The 20,805-nt window shown below is 46.2% G+C and overlaps 1 protein-coding gene across 5 annotated transcripts in view; it reads right to left on the bottom strand.

The window, feature by feature from the left end:
• Window positions 1-20,397, bottom strand: part of LOC147635513 (uncharacterized) — a 142,091-nt gene extending 121,694 nt beyond the window's left edge. For all 5 annotated transcript variants that reach the window (XM_086802814.1, XM_086802817.1, XM_086802815.1 and 2 more), the window contains exons 1-4: window positions 20,127-20,397; window positions 19,726-19,777; window positions 19,541-19,624; window positions 18,984-19,081 (exon numbers count right to left, since the gene is read on the bottom strand). In XM_086802814.1, coding sequence (XP_086658940.1) covers window positions 18,984-19,081; window positions 19,541-19,624; window positions 19,726-19,777; window positions 20,127-20,159 — 267 coding nt within the window. In that variant the 5' untranslated portion in view covers window positions 20,160-20,397. The remainder of the gene's footprint in view (window positions 1-18,983; window positions 19,082-19,540; window positions 19,625-19,725; window positions 19,778-20,126) is intronic.
• Between the last annotated feature and the right edge of the window lie 408 nt (window positions 20,398-20,805).

The following is a 20,805-nucleotide window of genomic DNA, read 5'->3' as shown; positions in this document are numbered from 1 at the left end:
CAGGATGGAGCTATTGTTTCAGATCCCCCCTGGGTGAGAGCCATCGCCACATACTATTTTCGATCCCTCCTCACTGGTGCCCCAGCATCTTCACAGATGATGGACACAAGCGAGAGAGGATCTGGAGGCATACGAGGTAAGTGGTTCCCCCTTGTCTTCGGTCATTTTTATTGACACCATTTACTGCTGAGGAGTTGGCAGAGGCATTGACGGCACTTCCCAAGGGCAAATGCCCAAGGGCGGAGGGGTTCTAGTCTCCTCCTTTCTTCACCATTGGGACCTCATTGAAGGTGGCCTTCGCCTTCAATGAGATTATGATTACAGGTGCCATGCCAGAAAGGCTCTCAGAGGGCTTGATTCACTTGATTCCTAAGGAGGGTGGGGACAGATTGGAGATCCGGCAGTGGAGACCCATCACTCTCCTTGGGACAGCCTATGAGATATTGGCCAAGGCCATCGGCTAGAGACTTCAACCTTTTCTCCCATACTTGATCCATGACACTTAGACTAGCTTTGTTCAGGCTAGGAGCATCCTGGCCAACATATTAACCTTCTGGGAAGCGACAGCTTCGGCCAAGATGCGGCAACAGGACCTCATTGTGCTTCTCCTAGATTTCGAGAAAGCATATGATAGGGTGGATTGGAGCTTTTTGGAGGGCACGATGAGATTCCCCATGGAGTGGATTCATGGGGTTTAAGGTCCATGCCGAGCCGAGCGGGAAAGGGGAAGGCTCCCTAAATGAGGACCTGGCTATGCGAGGCTGAGTAGAGTTGTCCATTGGCACCTTACCTCTTCCTTTTCGTCGCCAAGGCCATGAGAAGTTTTCTCTCTACCCAGGAGACCGAGCTCCAAGGATTGCGTCTTCCCCTCCGTACGTAGGAGGAGTTGCTTGATTCAAAGTTCGCACATGACACAGCCTTCCTTTCAAGAGATGTTGGGAATCTCCAGAGATTCACGGAGGCGATTGAGATTTTTTGCCGCACATCAGGAGCGCAGATCAACTCGCACAAGTCATGTGGTTTTTGGGTAGGTTCAGCACCCGCCCTGACTTGGCGAACAATTGAGGCTTCCAGTGGATCCCAAGGGGCACTCCACTTCGCTATCTCGGTTGCCAGGTTGGCATTGATCTCTCTCCCGAGCATCAGGTCGCTCCGCTTCTTCTGAGTATTCGGAAGAAGCTTTTATATTGGAGCTCGATGAGGCTCTCCCTAGTAGGCAGAGTGGTGGTGGTGAACCAGGTACTTGTAGCCACCATGTGGCACATCACTTCGTGTTGAGCCCTTTCTCGGGCATGCATTGGCCAAGTACAGCAATTGATCCGGAACTTCTTATGGGCCGGAAGTGATGGAAGGGCACCCAAGGCCAAGGTGGCATGGCGAGTGATCATTGCCCGCCCTCTATAAGGTGTTTTATCATTTTTCCACACTCCCAGTATTTTTCCGTATTTTTTCCCATTTTTCCTAGTGGTGGGAGGGTTGCCAGAGGATGCCAGGAGCACTCCAGTGCTTGCCGACTGGATGTTCATCAGTCATGGGCTACTAGGCTGCTGGCCGACTGGATTTCATCAGTCATGGGCATTCATCTGCTGGCCGACTGCATTTATGCAGTCGTGGGACTTTTTCTAGCAGTCGTGGGCACTTTATCTGCTGGCTGACTGCCCTCTCTGGGTTGTATATATAGCCCCTTTTCCCCCACCACTTCCTCATTCAGTTTTCTCGGGATCTTGTGTATAGAGAAGAGTTTACACACCTCTCTCTCTGTGTTTCTTGTGCTGTCTATTTTCTGCAGTCTACTTGCTCTTGTCTACCCAAGTTTGGTTATCATTTCCGCTGCATATTCTGACATGGTATCAGAGCCATAGGCTCTAGACGAATCTTGGGCGTTTTTCTGAGCAAGAGGGGGAGCGTCAGGCTACTGATTGGTGGACTGTTTTGGGCGGATCGGGAAGAAAAGGTGCAAGAGGAAGGCGGGCCAAGGTGCTGGACAGCCACTTGCAGGTTTACAGATTTTTTTTCCCACCCACCCACCCTTTCAGGTTACTCTCCGCGATGGCAGATTTACTAGAGATGGCTGAGAAGCACGTGAAGATTCCGACTCTCCCCACGTTCCCAGTGGATCGTCAGTTGGACGGGTCCAATTACGGCATCTGAAAGGTCATGATGGAGTCGAATCTGGAGTCATATGACCTTGCTGATTTTATTATCATCGGGGTGCCACGGCCAGAAGCTGAGGAAGGGGAGTTATTATCAACGAGGAAGGACCGAGAGGCACAGGCACACATGTGGGATCGTATCAACGCCAGGGTCCGATCGTTTATTTTCCTCAATTGCACACCACAAGTGATCAATCATGTGAAGCACATGACGCTGGCGAGAGGCATATGGGAGCACTTGGCTTCTTTGTATAACAGGGTGTCACCCATGAAACGGATCTCCTTGGAAGTGCAAATGCAGGTTATGAACCCTACAAAGTCTTCGACGATGCGGGAACACATTAACAAGCTGCAGGCCCTTCAGCAGGAAGTCCTACAAGCTGGGAAGAGATATCATCTGAACATATGGCCATCATTTTGCTTTCCCACTTGCCTGGTCAGTATTCTGCTTTCTATTCCTCGTTGATCACGAGTGGCAGGCTCAGCATCATTACTTGGGAGGAGCTTGTGCCAATGGTCTTGGACCAGGAGGAACGTTTCACGAACCCTCCTCACGGCGGAGGTTCGGAGGCCTTAATTGGCCAACGATCGAAAGGCCGGAATTCCAACAAGGGCAAAGGGAAGGCTTCACCGGAGAAGTCTTCTGAGAAGAAGCCTGATCCAGAACGAGAGAAGCTAAAGACCGAAAGATCTTGTAATGATTGTGGCGAGAAAGGCCACTACTGAAGGAAGTGCCCTAAGCGGACAGGGAAGAGTGCTGATTCCTCAGCCTCAGCTGCGAAGACTCCGGCATTTGTGCACTTAGAGATGGTGGACTCCGATGCTTCATCATCTTCGAGCGAGGAGGTAGTTGGCTTCACCGCGAAGGATACCCGGGAATGGATTCTCAACAGTGGTGCTTCCAGGCACATGACTCCATCCCGTGACTTCTTTCTGGATCCGAAACGGCAGTCAAGTCGTATCTTTATTGGCGATAACTCCACTATTCCGATACATAGTGAGGGCCGGATGGAGATTATTCCCGACGGCAAGGGGGACAAGCATGCTTCCCGTGTTCTTTATGTCCCTGCTCTGGGTTTTCATCTTCTGTCAGTACATGAGGTATGCAAGACTGGCTTTCGGGTGGAATTCGAGGAGCATTCAGTTGCTCTAAGGGACCGTGAGACAGGCAAAGTTGTTTGGGAGGGCGGTGTGGAGAATGGCATCTACAAGCTCTCTGCACTCTCCTCATTGACAGGCTCTCAGGTCGGAGATTTGTGGCACTTTCGTTTTGGCCACTTAAATGTGGATGCTTTGCAGTGCGCCTTCCGAGACCAGATGGTGGTTGGCTTGCCAGATGTTGGTCATAGACAAGGACGCTGCAGTTCTTGCATACGTGGTAAGCAACACAGGGAATCCTTTCCGAAGCAGGCTTCCAGGCGGCTTCGAAACCATTGGAGTTGATTCACACTGATTGTGTGGACCACAGCAGATACCATCCTTGGGAGGATCTCTCTACTTCATGCTGCTCGTTGATGATTGTACCAGATTCAGTGGGTCTACTTTCTTTCCCAGAAGGACCAGGCTTTTGCTCGGTTCAAGGATTGGCACGTGATGGTGGAGAAAGAGTCTGGATATCAGGTTAAGACTCTCAGGGCTGATAAAGGAGGTGAATTCTCCTCGATTGTATTTTTCAGGTTTTGTGCAGACCATGGCATAAAAAGGGAATTGGCCAATAGATCGCCTTCGGAGAATGGAGTTGTTGAAAAATAAGAACAGAACTGTGGTAGAGATGGCGAGGACCATGTTGGAGCATCGTGATCTTCGTCGTCCACTTTGGGGTGAGGCTGTGGCAACGGCTGTCCATACCATTAACCGCTCTTCGACGACTTATGTACCCCATATGACTCCATTTGAGGCATATTTTGGCAGGAAACCCAATGTCTCACACTTCCGTGTCTTTGGGAGTGACGCATATGTACATATTCCGAAGAAGCAGAGAGGGAAGCTTGACTCCAAGTCCCGCAAGCTGGTATTTGTGGGGTATAACTCTCTTTCCAAGGGATAGGAGCCGCCACTTCTTGGAGATCCAGAGGAGTCTGATGATGATTCCCAGTCTTTCATTCCAGTTGATCCACCTCAGTCATCACAGGAGGTTGAGCCCGCAGCTGGAGTTGAGCCCCCGCGACCACAGGAGGCTCCGCGATCTGTTCGAGTGCCTAGGTGGTTAGTAGACACCCTTCGGGAGTCAGGTGTCACGGAGCTACCCTCCGAGTGGACCACAGAGGACGGCCCTCGAAGATCACATCGAGTCCGAGATAAAAGCAACACGGCGGAGCTTCTTCAGGTGAACTATGCTTTGATGCCTCGTATCATGCGGGACAAAGAGCCCACTTCCGTAAAGGAAGCCCTTTCACAGGATACTTGGAGGAAAGCCATGCAAGTGGACCTTGATGCCATCGAGAAGAACAACACTTGGGAGTTGGTACCGAGGCCGACAAAGCGGTCAGTCATTGGTGTCAAATGGGTCTTTAAGACCAAATACGCGTCTGATGGGTCGGTGGACAAACACAAAGCCAGGCTTGTGGCTAAAGGTTATGCTCAACGGCCAGGCATCGACTACGAGGATACCTTTGCACCGACAACGCGGATGACCACGATTCAGACCGTTCTTGCCCTTGCTTCTTCTCAGAGGTGGCCCGTGTATCAGATGGATGTGAAATCTGCGTTCCTTAATGGTGACCTGCAGGAGGAGGTGTATGTTGAGCAGCCTCCCGGCTTTATTGTTGCAGGATCGGAAGGGATGGTTAACAGGTTACGTAAGGCCTTGTATGGTCTTAAACAGGCTCCCAGGGCTTGGAATCAGAAGATTGATTTCTTCGTTATTCGGACTGGATTTCAGAGATCGGTTGCAGATCCGAACCTGTATCTCTTTCGGGAACGCGGCATGGTCACACTCATCATCGTTTATGTGGATGATCTCATTCTCACCGGCGGTCATGTGGAGCACACTGGAGTGACGAAGGCTGCCTTGTCAAAGGAGTTTGAGATGACCGACTTAGGCTTACTCGACTTCTTGGGATTGGAGATCTGGCAGACCCAGAGGGGGTTTTTCGTCTCTCAGCAGCGGTATGTTCATGAGTTGCTTGAGGCCTTTGGAATGGAGAACTACAAGCCTATTACTTCGCCGATGGACCCGAACACAAAGTTAACCGTTACAGATCCTAGTGAGCCAGTTGATGCCTCGCAGTACCGGAAGTTGGTTGGTTCATTGATCTGGTTGCTGAACACCAGATTGGACTTGAGCTTCTCCGTGGGGCTGTTGAGCTCTTTTATGCAGACGCCATTGAAGACTCATTGGGACGCAGGATTGCGGATCTTGCGGTATCTGCAGAGTACGAAGGATCTGGGACTCTTTTACACAGGAGGGAATGGAGTCAAGCTCCAAGGTTGGAGTGACTCAGATTGGGGAGGAGATCCAGACACGAGGAGATCTACTTCAGGATACAGTTTTACCCTCGGCTCAAGAGCAGTTTCTTGGAGCAGCAAGAGGCAGCCAATTATTGCCCTTTCTTCGACAAAGGCATAGTATCGGGCTGCTTGTGGTGCTGCTTGTGAGGTTGTATGGCTGCGGAGGCTGCTAGGCGAGATTGGGTTTCCACAGAGGGAGCCCACAGTCATCCAGTGCGATAACCAGAGTTGTATAGCTATTGCTCGGAACCCGGTTTTCCATGCCCGGACCAAGCATATAGAGTTAAAGTATCACTTTGTACGTGAGAAGATCTTGGCTGGTGACATCTTGCTACTTTATTTTTCGACGGAGGACAATGCGGAGGACCTCTTCACAAAGTCTCTACCTCAGGCTACGCTCAGGCGGCACTCCAGCTCCCTTGAGTTGGTTTCACAGCCAGGAGCTGAGAGGGGGTGTTAGAAGTCATCTCCTGTCTATATTCATACACCAGGGCCTCTGTTGTGGGTGTGCCCGCCCTGTATAAGGTGTTTTATCATTTTTTCACACTCCCCGTATTTTTTCCTATTTTTTTCCATTTTTCCTAGTGGTGGGAGGGTTGCCAGAGGATGCCAGGAGCACTCCAGTGCTGGCCGACTGGATGTTCATCAGTCGTGGGCTACTGGGCTGCTGGCCGACTGGATTTCATCAGTCGTGGCATTTATGCAGTCGTGGGACTTTTTCCATCAGTCGTGAGCACTTTATCTGCTGGCCGACTGCCCTCTCTGTGTAACTCGCGGCGGGTGCCCGGGGAACTAGGGCCTTTGACACACTTGTTGATACCATCAATGCATATTAAAACATTTAAACATGGCCACAGCCTTAACACATATCCATCATCACTTTGCATAAAACATAAAGCTGGACAAAACATCCACAAATGCTGAAAATGGAGCTTGCACGTGTGACACCGCATAGAGGCCGGAATGGGCCCACCCCCCCCCTTGGAGTATTTTATTACCCAAGGAGAATAATATCATGTACAAGCTTTGAGGGCCTTACTCTCCCCACGGGAGATGCCGGATTATCCATATACAAATGCCATAACACAGCCCAACACGAGGCAACCAAGCCGGAACATAGGCTGTAGAAATGTTGAGCCAACAATATAATCCATATACCTCCGTGTGGGTACTGATTCTTCCCCAAAAACCACAGGTCTTCATGCAATAGAGAGGGTACAGCAAGTACAACTCTCCATTCAGCCGGTATAGCAGGTACAATGGCTGGTACAGCCGGTACAGTGGCTGGAACAACTGGTACAGTGGCTGGTACAGCAGGTACAACAAGTACAGAAGCTGGTACAGCCGGTACAATGGGTGGTGCAACAAGTACAAAAGCTGGTACAGCCAGTACAAGGGCTGGTACAGCAGGTACAGTGGCTGGTACAGCCGGTACGATGGCTGGTACAACAAGTACAGCAAGTACAGAAGCTGGTACAGCCGATACAATGGGTGGTATAGCAAGTACAAAAGCTGGTACAGCCAGTACAAGGGCTGGTACAGTAGGTACAGCAAGTACAAATGCTGGTACAACAAGTACAATGGCTAGAAATCATAATAAATGATTAAATTGCCTTCAGTATTTCTTCGCGATGGAAGCCTCCAAAAGAGTCCCCAACAGCCGGTATTCTTCATGGGCAGCCTTCAAGTGCGAGAGAAAGAGAGTAGCCATCATTAGGGCAACCTGTAACGGTGGTAGAGGCTAGTGTGGAGCAAGAGAGCCTCTATTAATGAAGAGAGAGGGCTCCAATTTATAGATTTGGACCTCCCATGAGCTAAAATGGCAAGAGAAGGCTACAATGACAAGAGGAGAGCCACACAATAGCTGAAGTGACAAGTGTGAGGCCACTTGTCTCACTTTGATCCATTTTCTAACAAGTGTCAGGCCACTTGTCTCACTTTGGTCCACTTTCTTGCCACATGTCCCAATCTAAGAGATGGGTCCTTCCATAATCTTTACCTCTAAAAATATCCCAACTGGTAGACATTCTGTCATAGGCACTTTGCCAACTCTTGGTATCTGCTCAATTCCAGATGTAATGACGCGAACAGAATTTCCATCGGAGTCGGGCATAGCAACTCTCCTAAATTTTAGGAGTGCGGTCCTTTGTATTCTAGGATAATCCCCCATTCCCAAAGCTTGTACTTTCCAAATATTTAAACATCCTGGAGTCCACCAGACCCCTTTCAGACTGGGAAATGTCCAGGTTGGTGACATCCTCCCCAGCTTCTTAAAAGTTGTCCGCAACTTTGAGCTTCAAGCCATATATTCAAGATATAATCATGTCCCATCGATTGGGCGAGACGAGACAGTCTCAAAAATGCAATATAACTGAAGAATCCATGTCCGAAAGAAATGGGCGAGACTAAATAAGTCTCCATAATACCAATATCAAAATCATGTCCCAAGATAAATAGGCGAGACAAAAACAGTCCCATAAGTCCAGATATCATAATCATGTCCCAAGATAAATGGGCGAGACAAATCAGTCCCATAAGTCCAGATATCATAATCCATGTCCCAAGTAAATGGGCGAGACAAAACAGTCCCATAAGTCCAGATATCATAATCCATGCCCCAAGTAAATGGGCGAGACAAAATAAGTCTCCTGCCAACAAGACATCGGTCCACATGACCCTTGGCATAGACATAAGTCCCGTCATGTCCACTTTACCACTTGCACTCCGTGTTGGTACTCTGACCACACACCTTGGATGAGAGGTGGGCTCAAGTAACAAGATAAAACAATCACTCGCAGGCATAGATAACCTGGTGTTCCATAAGCATTTCTGCTACATATAGTTTATAGGCATTTCGGCCACCAATAGTTTGTAGGCATTTTCGCCACCAACTCACACTACCCTCTCAAGTGCCCATGTTCCCATCCATCAGCTCTCTATTATTCCACACCCACATGGTAGAAACAATCTTCAAGAGAGCACGTAGGACAAGAGAACACTACACAGGGTATGTTGTGCTTGTCACTACCCTTTGAAGTGCCCATGTTCCCTTCCATCTGCTCTCTATTGTTCCACCCTCACATGGTAGAAACAATCTTCAAGAGAGCACGTAGGACAAGAGAACACTACACAGGGTATGTGAATCATGAGTTTCATAAGTCCAATGCATCCCAAATAAAGGGAGCCAAAATGAATAATCCATCCCAGTAAAAGGGAGTCATAAACATAATCCATAAACCTGAGGATGGATCCAAATCCCTAGAAAAGAAGTCCAAGAATCCATAGACTTGTATACCATAACTCTTACCACATACTCCGTGCTAACCACACACCTTGGAGTAGAGGTGGACTTTATCCATAAAAGCATCATATCCATGAGATAACCAAAGATTTCTTCTCTATAAACTCGGACAGATTCGTCCATAGAAATTGCCTGTTAAGCCCAATATCTATATAAATCTCATCCAAGAAAGAAATCTCCATAGATATATTCCATCCCAATAAAGGGAGCCATGAAAAGAATTCATCCCATTAAAGGGAGCCATAAACAATGTTTCCCTGAAACCATCTCAAGGCAAACAACAACACCTTTCTCCTTGCATAGCTATACAAGGGTTAGTGAACATCAAAAACACTTCATAGCAAAAGCACTAACTTTGCAAACTCAAAGTATACTTAGCTTTTCTTTGCCAGGTTGGTCATGAAGCCAGAAGAAATATCTGGTCACCATATCCTTAAGATATCCTAAGATATATCTCCATATAGCTTGCCTGTAAGCTTGATAATATAATGCACAATATCCATATGGAAAGAGTGCTAAACGTGTGCACATAAAGCCAACTTCACACTTCCACGATAAAATTCTATGAATTCATAAATCCTTAGATCAACAAGCTGTCTACTGCTCATGCTCTTGCTTCATAAGCTATGAAGCGGCTGGCCATGCTTAACAGCAATGATGGTAAGTATGGTCCCCACTTGAGATCTTTTCTCTTCCTTATTGATAGAAGGAAGCCTCCGCTTCCAAGAAAGCCTATGCTCTGATACCAATGTAACTCGCGGCGGGTGCCCGGGGAACTAGGGCCTTTGACACAATTGTTGATACCATCAATGCATATTAAAACATTTAAACATGGCCACAGCCTTAACACATATCCATCATCACTTTGCATAAAACATAAAGTTGGACAAAACATCCACAAATGCTCAAAATGGAGCTTGCACATGTGACACCGCATAGAGGCCGGAATGGGCCGACCCCCCCCCCCCCCCCCCCCTTGGAGTATTTTATTACCCAAGGAGAATAATATCATGTACAAGCTTTGAGGGCCTTACTCTCCCCACGGGAGATGCCGGATTATCCATATACGAATGCCATAACACAGCCCAACACGAGGCAACCAAGCCGGAACATAGGCTGTAGAAATGCTGAGCCAACAATATAATCCATATACCTCCGTGTGGGTACTGATTCTTCCCCAAAAACCACGGGTCTTCATGCAATAGAGAGGGTACAGCAAGTACAACTCTCCATTCAGCCGGTATAGCAGGTACAATGGCTGGTACAGCCGGTACAGTGGCTGGAACAACAGGTACAATGGCTGGTACAGCAGGTACAACAAGTACAGAAGCTGGTACAGTCGGTACAATGGGTGGTGCAACAAGTACAAAAGCTGGTACAGCCAGTACAAGGGCTGGTACAATAGGTACAGCAAATACAGAAGCTGGTACAGCCGATACAATGGGTGGTATAGCAAGTACAAAAGCTGGTACAGCCAGTACAAGGCTGGTACAGTAGGTACAGCAAGTACAAATGCTAGTACAACAAGTACAATGGCTAGAAATCATAATAAATGATTAAATTGCCTTCAGTATTTCTTCGCGATGGAAGCCTCCAAAAGAGTCCCCAACAGCCGGTATTCTTCATGGGCAGCCTTCAAGTGAGAGAGAAAGAGAGTAGCCATCATTAGGGCAACCTGTAACGATGGTAGAGGCTAGTGTGGAGCAAGAGAGCCTCTATTAATGAAGAGAGAGGGCTCTAATTTATAGATTTGGACCTCCCATGAGCTAAAATGGCAAGAGAAGGCTACAATGACAAGTGGAGAGCCACACAATAGCTGAAGTGACAAGTGTAAGGCCACTTGTCTCACTTTGATCCATTTTCTAACAAGTGTCAGGCCACTTGTCTCACTTTGGTCCACTTTCTTGCCACATGTCCCAATCTAAGAGATGGGTCCTTCCATAATCTTTACCTCTAAAAATATCCCAACTGGTAGACATTCTGTCATAGGCACTTTGCCAACTCTTGGTATCTGCTCAATTCCAGATGTAATGACGCGAACAGAATTTCCATCGAAGTCGGGCCAAAAACAGCAACTCTCCTAAATTTTAGGAGTGTGGTCCTTTGTATTCTAGGATAATCCCCCATTCCCAAAGCTTGTACTTTCCAAATATTTAAACATCCTGGAGTCCACCAGACCCCTTTTAGACTGGGAAATGTCCAGGTTGGTGACACTCTGGGTTGTATATATAGCCCCTTTGCCCCCACCACTTCCTCATTCAATTTTCTCGGGATCTTGTGTATAGAGAAGAGTTTACACACCTATCTCTCTGTGTTTCTTGTGCTGTTTATTTTCTGCAGACTACTTGCTTATGTCTACCCAAGTTTGGTTATCATTTCCGCTACATATTCTGACAAGCTTGGCCTCATCGATCTTGTTATTCAGAGCCGTGCCCTGCTGGGCAAGTTGATTGTCAGAGGACTCCTTCCCGATGGTGAGCCCTGGGAGGATTTCTTATTGGCCCGAATTTCAGCCCGCACTCGGAGCCTTGGGGACCCACGGCCATAGGGTACCCAATGGATTTTCACAGAGATGCGAGCCCATGGTTTTAGCCAAGCTTTTGAGGACAGATTTGCAGCGAATTCAATTCGGGCTTGGGATCATCTTAGGCCAACCCCCAGACAAATAGTTCCAGTTGCCTCAGAGGAGCAACTCCGGCGCCTTTGGTCTGGAACCCCATGATCCGTTTACCCAGTGGCCACATGTTAGGGACCCGACCGCATGTATCTTGGGGAGCCTTGAGTACGGGACCACCCAGGTCTCTTGGAGGTTGGATTGCACACAAGCAGTTACCCCTGGAGGAGCAAGAACGAAGCCTGACAAGGATCAGTGGTCGAGATAGGCTCAGCATCGACATTGACTCAGCTATCCCTCAAGAGTGGCTGATGCCTATTCCAGACACCCCCCCCCCCCAAAAGTGTGGTTAGGAGTGTTTACCAGACACGATATCCTCATGGCGGTCCACGAAGCAAATGAGGACGGTGGTCTGCTCACTTTTTCTATTGGAACCTAGGGCAAACTAGAGAGATCAAAGCTTCCCTTGGAGGATTTCAAAGGCTACACCTTGCAGAGGGTGAGGGTGATCTATTTTTAGGCACGAGAATGGCATATAGATCCAGCACCGGCCAAGGTGGCCAAGGAGAGACTATGGCGGCTATGGATTTGGGAGTGCCAACCTCTCACACGGCTACAATGAGACCCAGGAGAGTGGACTTGGCATGATCCTACGGATCGGGAGGAGACTCTAGATGCCCCCTTCTTTGCATATACAACGCGGCTAGGCTGCAGGATCTAGATGCCTGAGATAGATGGCACACCAGCAGCAACAGCAGCACATTGGCAGTCACAGGGCCTATCACAGTGCTTCCTTTCAGATTTCTAGAAGAGGCTTTGGGACAACTTTCGACCTAGAAAGATCGCACTCTTTCTTTGGAGGTTAGCACAAAGGAGTTTGGCAGTCAGTACTTGGCTGACACTTGGAGGTTGGCACAAAGGAGTTTGGCAGTCAGTACTTGGCTGACACTTGGAGGTCGGTCAGCAGCTTGTCCGCGGTGCGACCACCATCAGGAGTCTCAATAACATTGCCTTTGGGATTGCCTCAAGGCTCAGCAGATTTGGCAGTGAATTCTCCGCATCTTTGGATCATCACTTGGGGCACTGAGGCTAGAGTGATCACGATTCACAGCCTATGAGGAGGATCATGCCAGAGATGGGAGATTTGCAGTAGCATCGCAGCCTAGCACATTTGGCGTGCTAGATGCAGCAGGCCATCGAGGGTACCAACACTCCGTTGGTTGAAACCATCAGGAGCATATGGCTTGATATCATTCACACTCTCCACGGTCAGTGGGGAAGTTACAGAGAGGTTTTGACTGCATGCGGAAGCGACGGGAAGCCTTTCTGAGACTTTGGAGACCTTGCCCTTTCCTCACAGATAGAGGTGGTGACCCCATTTGGCATTACAAACCATCTATGTGGTTGTTCCCCCCTCACCTCCTCCTGTATGAGAAAGCCTTCTCCTCACAGAGCGGCCAACCGGAGGAGAAGCATCTCTTCCCCTTATGATAACTTGTTTCCCGCCCTCATATGAGGCGAGTTTGTATTTAGCCCTTCGTTGGTGTACTTAGCCCTTTGTGGCGGTTTTTCTCTAGGATCTTTTTCTCGGGAAAATAAAAATAAAAAATCTTGTGTCTCTGATCGCAAGTCAGATTGGGAGAAGTATCTACCACTTGTTGAGTTCGCTTACAACAATTCGATGCATACTTCTACCGGAGAGGCACCCTTTGAATTGTTTATGGCAAAGTTGTTTTGCCTCCTATCCTATGCACAAAGGATGAAATATTTGCAGCAAATGAGTATGTCAGGGATCTTGATACTACCTTTTCACAAGTAAGGACAACCATACAGAGATCCCAGGAAAAGCATAAGAAAGATGCTCATAAACATCGGAAACAAGTGCAATTTAAGGAGGGTTATTGGGTTTTATTGAAATTCCAAAAAGCTTGCCTCAGTAAGAAGATTGGCAAAGACAGAATGTATCCCAAGCTATCTTGCAGGTATTATGGACCATTTCAGATCTTGAAGAAGATCAATGAGATAGCTTTTCGATTAATGTTACCAAATCATTGGCGGATACATAATGCGTTTCATGTCAGTCTTTTAAAGTCCTATGTTGATCCTCATCCCGTCAAACCGGTAGTGGAGGGCCAACCTGAGATTGATGAATTGGAAGAAATCATGTAGCCTGAGCAAATTGTCTTTCAAAAAGAACGAAAAGCGCCTCGTGGCAAGCTTGTTAGTAGATATTTGGTTAAATTCAAAAACTACCCAACACTTGTCTCTGCAGGATTTGGAGTGATATTATTCACACCATCATGGTTGCCTGGGCCAGAATCCAGGGATCTTCGAGGGTTGCGGAGAGGAAGCGCGACCAGTTTATGAGAGAGTGGGACATTGGTATCTTTTTCACGTCCTCTCATTCGGGACCCTATTGGCAGCACAGGACTCTTGATTGGTTGAGATCTCCACCTTACTTGGTGTGAAATCTCCATTTTGTAAAAAAAAATTCATACTTAATAGAAGTCTCCTTTCTGAAAAAAGAAAAAAACTACCCAACACTTGATGCAAAGTAGGTTAATGAAGAATATTTTGAGTACCCGGATCTCCTTACTGCATACATGGACACTTTTCAGTTGCCGACAAGTAATTAGAAGCCGAGGGGGATGTCACAATCCTCCAGAGATCTGTGACATGTGGAAGGATTTCCTAGAGGATGATGGATTCACTCATACAAGTGTTGGTGACTCTAATGAGTGATTAGAGTTGGTGACTCAGTAAGAAGAATTTATGCACTCATGCAAGGGTTGGTGACCGTAGTGAGTGTGTAAACTCATGAAAGGGTTGGTGACTCTATTCAGTTAGTATATGAACTCATGGAAGGGTTGGTGACCCTAGTAAGTTAACTGGACTCGTGCAAGGTCAATTGCTCTAGTGAGTAGAGTATCGGATCCAACATGGGTGGTGCCCATGGTCGCAACTGTTTTGGTCTACAAGATGGCAAGTTGGGAGATTTACTCCAAATCATCGCGCACAAGCATTTGCCTGTGAAATGCACTTGCATATGCGTGACTTATGTTTGCTTGGATATTGCTTGGTAATTTGCCTATGAATGTCCACGGGCATCAGGGACGCCTGGACGCGTGTGAGCACACGTGTGAGCACACTTGTTTGGGACTACGACGGTGAGTTTTGCAGGTGGTAAGTGTGCACACTCAACCTTATTTAATTATTATTTCCTTTGTCTACTAAAGTCTATGGTTGCAAGTTCATACTGATTAAAGTTTGGGTGAACAAACTTATAAATTATAAGAGAGTTCACATCGGGCTGGACTTTATTAATGAACCAGGACCAATTATTAGTGTTGGGCACCCGGGCACTAGACCAAAAGCCCATGAGTTGCTGAAAGTGGCCGAGGAGGTATTTTTATGGCACACGAGTTGCTTTTGTGGGAGCCTAGTGTGTTGAACAAGTCAGAACAGCCAAAAAGAGCAAGTCACCTTCTTCTGGAGGCATCTTAGGGCTTTTGGACAGCAGTGAGAAGAGACTTGAAGCTAGCCGACTGCTCCTACTGGTGTTGGACAGCTAGTCGACTTCAAGAATACGTGCTATAGGGCTGGTCGACTACTAAAACATGTGCTGCTGAGCTGGTCGTCAGTGATTTCTCTCTTTTCTTGTGCTAGCTAAATTGAATACAAGACATAGGGAGCCGATTGAGTCAATCCTCTATCGTCTTGACAATCCATGATCATTACGATTGCCCCACGCCTTCTTGAATGAACATTCCTTTGTATTTTGGGCATCTTTCTGAACACTTTTTAAGGGCTGTCCACCCTTTTTTGGGTCATAACCAGCCCTCTTCTTGCCCTTAAAAGAATCTAAAATTGGCCTAGATTTGTCTTGTTTTATGTGTAACTTTTGAGCTACACCAATGAGGTGATAGCTCAAGTGGTGAAGGTGTTTGCCTAGGACCAACAGGTCCTGGGTTAAAAACCCCCCTTGCGACTTCCTTGACGGCATCACCTACGGGCGGATAATTAAGCATCTATGGTGGGCGGGTGCCTACGAGCAGTGGAAAATTAGTAACTACATGAGGATCTTGGGCCTAAGGCCAGTTGGGAAAAAAAAAACTTTTCAGCTACAATAAGCAAATGTGTTAACTGCTGAAGAGTTTGACTTGGATAAACTTCAAGACTCTCTTGAATAATCGGATGCAATCCAGACTCAAACTTTCTTTTCTTCTCCTCTTCAGAGAGTGTCATGAAGGGAGTAACTTTCAACAATATCTTCCAATATTTAGCAATGTAAGTCTACACTGACTCCCCTTCTTCCTGTTTCAGCCAATCCCATTCTCTATGCACATTCTTAGCAAAGTTTGGCAATGAGAATGATCATAAAACTGAATTTTAAATCCAGCCCATGTGCAGGCAGCACTATGATCCAAGAGTTTGGCCATCCACCAATCACTAGCCATTTCTCTTAGATGCATACCCACATGCCTCAATTTAGACTTCTCTGAGAAGTCTTCGTTGCAAAAAGCAATCTCAAATTGCCAAATAAAAGCAAGAGCTTTGGTAATTTCCATCTTCCAAAAGAATTTTCAAACTTGATGTCCTTATCCCTTGACTTGAACTCTTTGGCTTTCTTCTTTGAGTGAGATCTACCACGCCCATCAGTTTTAGCATTAGGGGACTCATGTCGAGCTCTCTTTCCACTATCCCGAGCAGTACCCATAGATTGAGTGGAATTAGCATGATGAGAACGCTCTCAGTATGGAACAGTATGATGAGGATGAGATATGGCCTCTTCTGAATCATCAAAATCTCCATATGCTTCCCAACCAGAAGCCCTTCTTCCACTGAAGTCCTCGAATACATCCTTTTGTCCTCTCAAATAAGGCTTGACCAATTCACAAGGATCTTTATATCCCTACTCCATTGCCATGGCCTCAAAGGATGCATCATGTGGAAAAATTTTCCTTGTTGTACTTTTTGCATATCAGGAAATTTTCTCAAAGATTGCCACTCTACTATCTCATCAATAACGTCTAACTTGGCGTCTCAGGGCTTAAAACTCAGACCTTACATCAACAAGATCTGTATGTGTGGTAGCAATAGTCTCTCCTACATATGCCCTCTCTTGCTCAAGAGGAGTATGAGCAGTTCCAACAAGTACCTCGACATGTGCCCTCTCCTGCTCAAGAGGCTCAACTTGAGTGCTCATGTTTTCTATTCTATATGCTTAGCCAAAATTTTGTATGCCCAAAAACCATCCTTTCTCAAGCAAAGAAATAGACCTTCGCTCTGATACCAATGTCACAAGCGAGCACGTGAATACAAAAAACCAGTGGCCCAAATCACAGCATACATTCAACATCCATCACAACATGAGCATGAATCAATACATCTATCACAGGAATCATAAACATATACATCCTTAAACCACATAAGATACTCTTGCACGTGACACAGCACTAGGGGCTGAAGTTGGGCCAGCCCCCCCACGAGGTATCTTTATTACCAACAAAGTATTCTCTTGTACAAGATGCAGGTGCTTGGGAGTTCCACTCCTCCGCCAACACGAGATTTATCCAAATTTGTGAAAAACAAAGAAATACAAGCGCTCAGTCACCAACCAAAGCACAACACTCACCAACTACTCAATACAAAAAACAAACCCTCGGTCACAACCCAGGGCATAGCAGTCACCAACTGCTCTTCAAAGAAAGCAAGCCCTCGGTCACCAACCAGGGCCAAACTAAGCACCAACTATCTTCTAGTGAAACCAAGACCTCGATCACCAACCAGAGCACAAACTGTATCGATTCCAACCACAGAAACTCTTGATATCTGTCAAAATTATGCTGTAAATCAGCATAGCCAACCTGTAGAGAAGCAAGAGAAATTGTGTGCACACACGCGTCCACGGGGTGTCCAAGAGTCCCCGATGCCTGTGGACATTCACAGGCAAATTACCATGCAATGTCCAGGCAAACAAAACAAGTCACACATGCAAGTGCATTTCACAGGCAAATGCTTGTGCGCGATTTGGATTAAATTTCCCAACTTGCCATCTTGTACACCAAAACAGTCGCGACCATGAACACCACCCATGCTGGATCCACATACTATACTCACTAGAGCACCTGCCCTTGCATGAGTCCAATTAACTCACTAGGGTCACCAACCCTTCCATGAGTTCACATACTCACTGAACAGAGTCACCAACTCTTTCATGCGAAGCATGCCCCCACTTTTCAGTTTTCTTGCTTGTGCTTTTGCTATCCTTAAATCCAGATGAGACTCCAGTGAGTAACGCATTTGGCATCATGGCATTCTCTATCATCTATAACATATTTGTTACTCAAGTCTTTATGCAATAGTCACGCACTTCCTTGGGCAACCCACAACAATACTTCTCAACCTGCTTAGACAATAGCACTGCACGATAAGAAGTAACTGGGAGTAAAGCTTCCCAAAACTTCTTGTTGTAATCCTCAAGATTCTCACATTTCGATGAATCCAACTTGTGCCATGTTGTCATTACATCCACCTCAAATGTAGATGTGAGCCACACAGAAGAGAACACCTGTTTAAACTGTACCCAAGTAGATGGTGCTATGCCCCACAAAAGAAGAGTGGACCACCACTGCAATGCATTGCCCTTGAGAAAAGTCGCGGCTTTTCTCACTTTCGAGGATTCTGTGTAATTTCCACCAGAAAAAGCAACGTCAAACTGCTGTAAAGAGGTAAGTGCCTTGAGCTTGTCTTTGGCCCCACTGAATGTGTCAAATTTTACTCCAGCTCCCCCTTCCTTATAATCCTTCGCCTTCCCCATAGGCGTTAGATTATCATAAGGAAGTGGCCTCACAAGATTGCTACCCCCTGCATTCATGCCCATCATAAGGTCAACATTGCCAGTTCCCACACCTTGCATATCATGCATTCCTGCTGATCCTCCCATGTTTCCAAATATACCACTATGCATACCAGGCTGTTGCATACCAGGCTGAAAATTAGCTCCAATATTCCCTTGCATTCCCATGCCTCCCTGAGGGTTAACCCCCAGTCATAGATTGGAACACAGAACCACCGCCAAAATAGCCTGGATGCATAGACTACTGTGGAATACGTGGCTGTCCGAAAAAGGAACTCTGTGGGTTTGCACCATAAGTATTGAAGGTACGCTGACCTTCAAAGCATGTGCAGATCACTAACAGTTTGTCTGCTATATGGAGCACCATTCAAGGTAGCTCACAACAGCTGAGCTCAGGAGGGAACCATTTATGAGGATCTCAATTATAAGCCCCTTCCTTTGTTTGAAATTGGCTCTGCCTGCTGATGTGATATGATTTTCGGAGGCTCATTCCCATGCTTTGCACTGATTCGACATACTTAAACATAAGTGTAATTCTTGGATAAGAAAAAATCCAATTTATGCATTTTACATACAAAACCAAGATCAAGAAAAGATTGCACAAACCTTGTAAGTCCATATAATTACAGTCTTGTCAGCTCCTCCTGATGCAAACCTTTTTCCATCACGTGAATAGGCCACACAGTATACAATATCTTTATGCCCTGTAGTGTTCACAGTCAGATTTTTTGACTACCATCCGGCTGCTTGAAAACAAAGAATATTAAGATTTCAACTGGTATGATACAAAGACCATAAGCAGACCAAACTCCACTTTATTTGTGCTTATATGACCTTCCTTTAGTAGAAAGGAAAGGCCATATAATCTCTTGCGCTAATTACAGCTCTAATAAGCACGACGCTTGAGGACAAGCAGTCCAAAGGAAAGTGTGACCAAAGTGCATAGATTACACATCACCACTTGCAACTTGTAGTGGTGAAAGTTGCAAGTGGTGACGTGTAATCTGTGTCACTTTGGTCATGACTGCTTGTCCTCGAGCATCAACTAACAAGTGGTGACATGTAATCTAAGCTGCTTTGGTCATGCTTTCCTTTGGACAGCTTGTTCTCGTGCGTCTTGCTTATTAGGCTTATAACATAAATCATCCAGGTGTTCAACTAACCCTTAAGGGAGTGAAGAAGGTCCCCTTCGGCTGCATCATATACAAGCACATGAGCCCCAACCGCAGCAATCAGTTGACTCCCATCTGAGTCAAGCGAGCAGAAACTGATAGTTGACACCATACGGAAAATAACCCAAAAAGAAAAAAAAAACACAAATGGTAAAGCATATGTATGAGTGCTCCACCTGGTCGAAAAGCAATATCATAGCATGCGCTTCGGGTACCATCATGATCAGGCTGCAATATATAAAAAAAGGTTCTCAAGGATGAATCTTGAAGCCTTGCAGGTGCAAGGCTGACAAGGAAACTGTTGTACAATCAATGCTCTCTCTCTCTCTCTCTCCCCTCCACCACACACACACACACACATTTACGATCCATATACACATTGTTATGATTCATTTCGAGTACATCTTAGGCGCAAGGACTCTGTTTTGCAGAAACTGTAGTACAATTAACGCTCTCTCTCTCTCTCTCTCTCTCTCTCTCTCTCTCTCTCTCACACACACACGCGCACATTTTTATGGTCCATCTTAGAGGCAACGACTGTGTTTTGCAGAAAGATATAATATTCTGCGAGCTTTACCCCACGATCGGACCATGCGAGCACTGCCCTCATCGAACTCCGTTTAGCTTGTGCCAACTTCCCGCAAATGACTGTTCTCTCTTTCACGTGAAACCTCTTTCGCGCGTTGAAGAGGAAACAAGGTCCACGCGCAGCCTTGGTGTGTGACCCGAGCTCATAACATGGCTAGATCGTGTGCAAGGGAGTTCTCAGAAAGAACTTAACGACTGCTGTCACCAGAGAAGAAGGTTGGTTTCTTGGTTAAATTACACCTTAAAAACATTTTATTTCAGGTCATGTTATGCAAATATATATAATATTATTATTATTATTATTCTCTCTCTACTCATCTCTACCTAATTTAAAACCATATGAATTTTTCTCTTCCCTTTTAATTGAGTAGCTAGGAATTCAGGTAACAAAAAGGAGCCATTAAATGCTCCCTAAGGCCTTATTAGAATTTAATTTAAGAAGTTTTCAACACTCTAAATAAAGGAAGGGTTTTATCTAGCATGTAGGTTTTTTTTCAGTTTATACAATACATAAAAATTCAAGGAAATATAAGATGGGTCCATAAATTATTACGTTGTGTTGGTATATTTTTGAAAATTTTCCCACACTACACAAATTTCAATGTGAGAAGAAGGAACCCGAGTTTAGTTTAATTGCAACTTTTAAAAAAATTAAAAAAGCACCTTCA

Source organism: Cibotium barometz, chromosome 9, assembly GCF_041138505.1.
Source record: "Cibotium barometz isolate CiBa-2024 chromosome 9, ASM4113850v1, whole genome shotgun sequence".
In the NCBI taxonomy this organism is placed as follows: Eukaryota; Viridiplantae; Streptophyta; class Polypodiopsida; order Cyatheales; family Cibotiaceae; genus Cibotium; species Cibotium barometz.
Note: the sequence above shows the minus strand (reverse complement) of the source record. Positions and strands in the feature narration are given on the sequence as shown.